The sequence below is a fragment of the Salpingoeca rosetta genome (genome assembly GCF_000188695.1).
Source record: "Salpingoeca rosetta unplaced genomic scaffold supercont1.8, whole genome shotgun sequence".
Lineage (NCBI taxonomy): Eukaryota > Choanoflagellata > Craspedida > Salpingoecidae > Salpingoeca > Salpingoeca rosetta.
This window is the reverse complement of record NW_004754926.1, coordinates 1,498,573-1,506,351: the sequence shown is the minus strand read 5'-3', so window position 1 is coordinate 1,506,351 and position 7,779 is coordinate 1,498,573. Positions and strand designations below refer to the sequence as shown.

Below are 7,779 nucleotides of genomic sequence, written 5' to 3'. Positions count from 1 at the left end.
ACACAACACTACACAACACTACACTACACTACACTAATTGGACCACACTACACTACACAGCACAGCACAACACACACTCTCATTTACTCTCGCTCCACCTACTCAACCTTCTTCGTCCTTCACCCCCCCCCCCTTTCTTCTTTCCTCTTCCATGCACGCAGGTGTACGCTTCAAACACTTTCGCCATTCATGTCCTGTGCAGCAACGGGGCCGTGAACATGAACACTAGCGTCCCGCTCCCACTTGGGTGACACATCACTTCTGCTGTACCAGCACGATGCATCCCAGCGGTTTGCAGTCAATCAGCACGGCGTGCATACTTGCCGCAACATCAAACGGACAGTCACGTCAGACGCTTGCGGGCGCTACGTGGCAGGAATCTTCCAAGTGGCGCATAGCACAACAAAGGTGTGTGTGTGCGCGCCCGTGTGTATGTGTGTGTGTGTGTGTTTGCCCCTGCATGTATGCGTGTGTGTGCATGCGCGTGTATTTCAGCACGACGTCATTCCTTGCCCACACCTTCCTAACCCCTGCACACTCGCTTTGTGTACGTTTCTGCTACAAACTTACTCATGTGCATGTGCTGACGTGTCTTCATCTTCACAACACGTGCGCCTGCGTGACAAATGACAGGAGACTGGCCGACAACCGGCTGGCATCGTTTTCCATTGACATCATCGGCAACAATCCACTCAGCATCCTGTACGTGCACATGAAGACGACGAGAACGAAAGCACCCCTCACTGAACACACACACATGGCACACGTGCGTGCACACCCCCTAAACACCGACAGTCCACATCCACATCCACGTCCACAAACGCAGCCTTGCACCAAGTTTCCTTGCTCATCCTATCTGCATTCATATCATAGCCTCTCACACACACACTCACACACCCCCCCCCACACACACACACAGGCGACTGAACAACAACACGCTGGAGATGCTGGTGTACAACAACGACACACGCTGGGCCAACCTCACACAGCTGTACGATGCACCTCGACAGTTGTCGTGCCTGGAGCACCACGCCATTGCGAAGTTGTCTTGCTTTTGTCAGCCACTCACATACACGATGATGGCTGGCTGCTTGCAACGCTGCAGGTACTTGCGCGACAACCCGTGGTACTGTTGTGGCATGGAGTGGTTCCGAGACGCTGTTTCCATTGTACAAGACCTCCCCTTTGTCGCATGCACCGCCCGCAAAGGGTGGCTGGTCACCTCATCGCAGACACAACGGGGACAATCACCATCTGCACCCGAGGTGTGGCATGTCTACCCGCATGAGGCACACGGCACACACGTACACGCCCGCACACACGCACTGCATGAGGACATGATACGTGCACTTGCTTGCTCAGACAGACTACGCATGCACACGCCTTTACTCATGGGGTTTGTCCTTGCGAGCACCAGCGTCACCCATCCCTTCACAGATACGTGCGCACACGGACACACTGACACACGTAACCCCACGCACACGCACACACACGCACACACATACCCCGACGTGCAGTTGATCCTGATGCGCCATCCACACTCAACGTGACATCGGCAGCACCGACAAGTGCCACCGCTGCGTGGCCGCGGCCCCACGGTAACTTTGCTCCCATCGACTACTACACGCTCGATATCCGCCTGCACAACACCACGGACGCGTGGCTCCCCATCACATGTGCCAATACCTCGTTCCCTCCTGGTGACACGCGCACACCGCTCCCGCACAACCAGTGGCGAGTATGTGACAAGAGGCTCAGTGTGTGTGTGTGTGTGTGTGGTGAAGGGGAGTGTGAGTTTGAGTGTATGTGTATGTGTGGTGAAGGGGAGTGCGAGTTTGAGTGTGCGTTGTGTGTGTATGTGTGTATGTATATATGCATGTGTGTGTATGTGTGTATGTATATACGCATGTGTGTGTGTGTGTGAGAGCACGTTCATATCCCATTCGAATCTCAACGTTCATGTGTGCACTTCCCGTGTGCGTCATTTCTGCTGCACACATCCACACCAAACATGATCCATGCACACAGTACGCCTCCTTCATCTTTGCTCGCTCTCTCTCTCTCTCTACTATTGGCCTCACACGCCTCCCTTCCCCCAAAATCACACCCACGCACGCCTCCCCCATGTGCAGTCGCTATCTTGATCACGAGCCCGCGAGTATGGACGAGCTGGCAACACCGCTGCACGCCACAATCACCGGCCTGCTTCCGTTCACCGCCTACGACGTGCGTGTGCGCGCTGTGCACGGTCGCGGGGTGAGCGGGTTTACAACAGCAGGTGTTGTGACTGCAGAGGATGTGCCGAGCAGACCCGCCGCTCCGCTGGTGCTGGAGGTGCGGCAGCGCGCTGTGCGGGTGAACATCAACGCCCCGACCCCCGCCAACGGCCGCATCGTGGCGTATGATGTGCAAATCGTGGAGACGCGCATGGAAACCCCTGGCCGCCGGCCCCTCACTCGCATCATCACGCTCCCCACCAACGGCGACACCACCACCACCAACAACAACAACACCACCACCAACGCCACCATCAACACCAACGCCAGGGAATACACGAGCAGTGACCTTCGCCCGGCCACGCCGTACAACGTGAGCGTGCGCGGTGTGACGAGTGCCGTGGCCGGACCGTTCAGTGCACCTGCGCTGGTGACGACGCTGCCGGCTGCCCGGTGACAGCGCTAAATGAGGTGCATGTGCGCGTCAACGCGACGGCCTGCCTGTTTGAGTGGCTGCCGCTCGCCGGGAACGATGCGGTGTACGCTGTTGTCATGGGTTCTTGTGGCCGTCCGCTGCGTTGTGCGTTGTGCGAGTGCGCGCTGCAGTTGGCGGGCCGTTCAGTGCACCCTGGTTGCCTGTGTTGTTGTGTAGGCGTGTGTTAAACTTACCGCTACTGCTGCTGCACTGTGGTTCTGCATGTGCCTTGTGTCCTTAGGTCCTTGAGTAAAGATGAAAGGCAACGTGTTGATGTGACATGATTTGACACACAATGCACAGAAAGCTCAGAATGCTAGAATGGGACACCACAACAATACCTGACAAAGCTCGACAGCTCGAGCTTTGGCTTTTGTGCAAAGGCAGTGGCGTACCTCCAACCGAAAGACAGGTGGTAAAATGTTGGTAAAGGGGGCGTGGCTGTGAATGGCGCGTTGACGATAATCTGTCAATGCCGCTCCCGCTTGCCGCTTTGTAATTGGCAAACTTTCGACAGATGGGCGTGTCTTCTGTCTTGTCGCAGGTGATTGGTTAAATGGGGGAAGAAACTTTGCTGAGAAAACCCTAGCAGCCAGCCAGTGTGTGTGTGTGTTTTGTTTGTTTGTTTGTTGTTGTTGTTGTTGTTGTTGTTGTTGTTGTTGTTGTTGTTGTTGTTGTTGTTGTTGTTGTTGTTGTTGTTGTTGTTGTTGTCGGAGAAAAGAGGCCGTTGTCATTTCTCCCTCACCACCAACACCAACACCACCCCAGACACACACACATACACACACACCACCACCACCGCTGTGGTGGTGGTGGCAACACATCGCGGGCCTCCCAAAAGTGCTTTCAGCACTGATTAAGGTAAGACACACGCACACAACCCCCCCCCCACCACCACACACATGTACATTCGGTCACATGCACATGTACTAAGCCCCCCACACCCTCACACTTTTTTTTCTCTCTCTTAGGTACCAGTCAGTCCCGGAAGTGGACGGCTGACACTCACTTTTTTCCCCTCCTTTTTTTGTTTTGGTGAGTTGGTATGGTGCCATTTTTGGCGTCCCAACCAACGAGCCATCCTCGCCTCGGCGAGGAAGGTAAGCACCTTGCTACCTTGCAACAACACCAACTCCTCTCACTCAAATGATCACACACACACACACACACATGCACATGCACATGCACATGCTTGCACCCACACTTACTCACAGACACACCACGCATGCACATTGGTTCCTCGTTTCTTCGTTTCTACTTGGACTCTGGATTTGCCGACTGTCACCCTCGCCGACTGCACCTGATCGTGACTGCACCTGATCGTGCCCTTCACGCTGCCTCTTGTCTCTTCCCCTGTCGTCTCTGTCTGCTTGTCTCTCTTTCTCTTATGCTGCTGCTGCTGCTCTCGTGCTTGTCTGTCCCTTTTCTCTTCTTTTGGCGGCTGTTCGTGGGCCAACAAAAATTTGATTCGATGCACAAAGGAGTGCCCGTCTTGTTGTTGTTGTGGTGTGCTTGCTTCTTGTGTGTTTTTTTTTGTGTGTCGTGCACTCTGATGACTGCTGTTCGTGTGTTTGTGTTTGTGTTTGTGTTTGTGGCATGGTGTTGTTGTTGTTGTGGGCTGGATGCTGCCGCTGTCGCAGTGAGTGCATCCTCCTCCTCCTCAAGCAGTGAACCGGTCCTTGCACGGCTTGTGCGCGACAACAGCAATTGCTCGTTCGAGAGCCACTACCCGTATCAGTACGTGACGTACAAGACCAGCGAGGCGCCCGTGATTGATGGATCGCTGGACGAGCCGCTGTGGCAGGAGGTGGCGTGGACGCGCGACTTTCTCGACATTTCGGGCCCGGATTTCCCGACGCCACGCTTCAAGACGGCCGCCAAGATCCGCTGGGACGACAAGCACCTCTACATCGGGGCCTACCTGCAGGAGCCTCAAATCTGGTCTGTCAGCATGTGTGCATGTGTTCGTGCATGTGCGTGCATTGTGGAAGTGCACGTGTTGTCTGCGTGCGTGAGTGTTAGTGCATGTGTGTGTGTGTGTGTGTGTGTGCGCGCGTTTGTGCTTGTGTGTTTCTGTGTGCGCGCGTGTGTGTGTGTGCACACTGACTCACTGACTCACTCACTCACACACTCACACACACACACATACCCACTCACTGACTCACTCACACACACATACCCACTGACTCTCTCACTCACTCACTTACTCACACTCACTGTCTATAACTCAACCCCCAACGTTGTGTATCAGGGCAACGCTCACGAAGCACGACTCGGTCATCTTTCACGACAACGATTTCGAGGTACTGGAGTTTGGACGCAGACTTGGTGGTGCTATATTCTCGCGCATCTGCAAGGATACAAACTGGCAGGCAATTGCACCAGTGATGGCAACGTCACCAGACATTCGTCATCACCACCCCATTGATCCATTCATTTGTCCTATGTTTACCATACTCACTCTCGCATACACACACACGCACACAAAAACACACACGCTCACACTCACACGCTCACACTCACACACACACACAAACAAACAAACAAACAAACAAACAAACAAACAAACAAACAAACAAACAAACAAACAAACAAACAAACAAACAAACAAACAAACACACGTGCTCACACACTCTCACTCACTCACTCTCGCATACACGCGCGCTCACACACACACAAACACACACACACAACCAACCAAACAAACACACACACAAACAAACAAACAAACACACGCACGTCGCCAGGTGTTTGTCTGCCCGGATGGGACGAGCCACTACTACAAGGAGTTTGAGATGAATGCGCTCAACACAACCTGGTCGCTGTGCTTGAACAAGCCCTACGCCAACAACGGTTATGAAAACAGCAGCCGCGTCTTTGGCAAGCACGGGTGCGTGGTTGCAATTGAGCGTCAATTCACTCAAGCAGTGCCCCATATATGTATGCTGTTTTGCCGTGTCACCCGCTCATTGTTCGACGCGCACTCGACAACAAGGCTTCGGTTTTCCTCCTTTGTTTCTTCTTCGTTTCGCTGCGTGTGATACCACTCCACCCTGCCTCCGCCCTGCCATTATGAGCTCACATCACTCACGTGGGTGCCGGTGGTACCCTGCTGCCTGTGGGCAGGTGGGACGACCCAGGCTTGCGGTCTGGCGTGTACGTCGACGGCGTGCTCAACGACGTGAACGTGGTGGACAAGTACTGGACTGTGGAGATTGCGTTTCCGCTCACGGCGCTCGCGTACAACACCACCGCCAACGTCCCGCCAACACCTGGCGAATACTGGCGCATCAATTTCAGCCGTGTCGAGTGGCACGTCTTCAAGAACGGATCACACTACTCAAAGGTACGTGTATGTGCGCATGTTCTGAGTGCGTGTGTATGTTCTGAGTGCGTGTGCATGTTGTGTGCGTGTGTATGTTCTGAGTGCGTGTGCATGCTTTGCGTGTGGGTGCATGTTTTGTGTGTGTGTGTGTGTGTGTGTGCGCGCTCGGTGCGGCCGTGCGTGTGTGCGTGTGTGCGTGTGTGTGATGTTTGTCAATGCCATGCCATGTCATACATGACTGTATGCTTTTGTGCTTTGATTTGTTCCCTCACGTCATTCCCTCACGTCACTTCACCACGCGTTGCTGCGCTGTGCAGGTGCCAAACACACCTGAAGACAACTGGGTGCTTGCGCCAACGTACAAGGTGGCCATTCACCGACCAGAGTACTGGGCGTATCTTCAGTTTGCAGACACACACGTCAACGGCACAAGCGCCGTCAAAGACCCCGACGTACGCCCCCCCCCCCTTTCATCATGTGCATGCTTGTGCGCGTGTGTATGTGCATGTGTATGTGCTGTTTGCGTGGGTTGTTGTGATGTGTGTGGTGTGTATGAGCCTGTTCGTCGCTCACCTTGACGGCGTGGGGTTGAATGCAGTGGACGATCCGCTTCCTTGCCATGCAGCTGTACTATGCAGAGGTAAGCGTTGGTACACGTTTCTTTGTACGTCTGTTGATGCACATGCTCGCTGGTACTGCGTGTTCTTCCTGCACCACCCCCCCCCCCCCACACACACACACACATGCACGCCACGGTGGACAGCTGTCATTCAAGATGAAGAGTGACCGCTACTCGGCGGATTTGGCCGAAGTCGAGCAATACACGCCAATACCAGGCGCCCTCACACGCGGATGCACTGTACGTCTTTCATGGCCATGGTGGTCGTGATATGAGCGATGGTGGTGGGGGGGGGGAAGGGTGATTGGCCAGATGTTTTTTCATCTTGTTGAATGATGCTGCGTATGATGCTGCGTCTCAACGCACACACACAGACACACACTACACACACACACACACACACACACAGACACACACACAGACACACACACACTACACACACAGACACACAGACACACACACACACACACACACACACACACACACACACACACACTCGTCTCTCTCTCTCTCTCTAATCCCCCCCACACACACACAGGGCAAGATCAGCGTGAGTGTTGATGCGGAGGGGAAGCACTACTCTGCGCACGTGCCGGATGTGAGCCGTCGCCGCGTCGCCGTGATACGAGACGACAGATACCTCATTGTCCATGACACATAGTGCAGACCATTCCTGCCGCAGCCACACAAACACACCCACATACACACATGCCACCGAGTTAACACGTTGCTTGTGTGCGTGTGCGTCTTCATGGCTGGCTTGCTTGGCTGTGCACCTTGTCAACCTCTCCATCCTTGTTCCAGCAAATAAAACAGTCATTTGTGTGTGTCACGATCTTCACCCGCACACGTCAGCATCATCGTTGTCATTCGTCGTTCCACTGCCAACCACAACAACAACCACCACCACCGCCATGAAGAAGATGAACCGCGAACTGAAGATGGCACTGCTGGTGCTCCTGTACACATTACAGGGCATTCCCATGTACGTGAGCACACTGCACTCAAGGGGGGCGGGGTTGGGGGAGGGGTGCGTGTGTGTGTGCTGGGGTGCAGACTTCCGTGTTAACTGCTTCGGGTTCACTGACTGTGCAATCATGTGTGTGTGTGTGTGTGTATGTGTGTGTGTGTGTTCGCGTCGATA

General features: G+C 54.2%; 3 protein-coding genes across 3 annotated transcripts in view; all 3 read left to right on the top strand.

The window, feature by feature from the left end:
- Positions 1-277: 277 nt before the first annotated feature.
- Positions 278-2,673, top strand: PTSG_03795 (uncharacterized protein; the record flags this gene model as incomplete). Its single annotated transcript, XM_004995471.1, has 6 exons — positions 278-408; positions 634-702; positions 920-1,045; positions 1,210-1,265; positions 1,518-1,731; positions 2,133-2,673. 6 exons carry the CDS (start codon positions 278-280, stop codon positions 2,671-2,673), a joined length of 1,137 nt encoding a protein of 378 aa, XP_004995528.1.
- Positions 2,674-4,162: 1,489 nt separating this feature from the next.
- Positions 4,163-7,460, top strand: PTSG_03794 (uncharacterized protein; the record flags this gene model as incomplete). The annotated part of the gene is made up of 8 exons (XM_004995470.1): positions 4,163-4,632; positions 4,943-4,994; positions 5,439-5,581; positions 5,818-6,037; positions 6,334-6,468; positions 6,615-6,656; positions 6,780-6,875; positions 7,174-7,460. 8 exons carry the CDS (start codon positions 4,163-4,165, stop codon positions 7,294-7,296), a joined length of 1,281 nt encoding a protein of 426 aa, XP_004995527.1. The 3' UTR covers positions 7,297-7,460.
- A 5-nt stretch (positions 7,461-7,465) lies between these two features.
- The window catches only part of PTSG_03793 (uncharacterized protein), a 4,303-nt gene continuing 3,989 nt past the window's right edge, over positions 7,466-7,779 (top strand). The window contains exon 1 of the mRNA XM_004995469.1: positions 7,466-7,620. Within this exon, the coding sequence (XP_004995526.1) occupies positions 7,550-7,620 (71 nt within the window). The 5' untranslated portion in view covers positions 7,466-7,549. The remainder of the gene's footprint in view (positions 7,621-7,779) is intronic.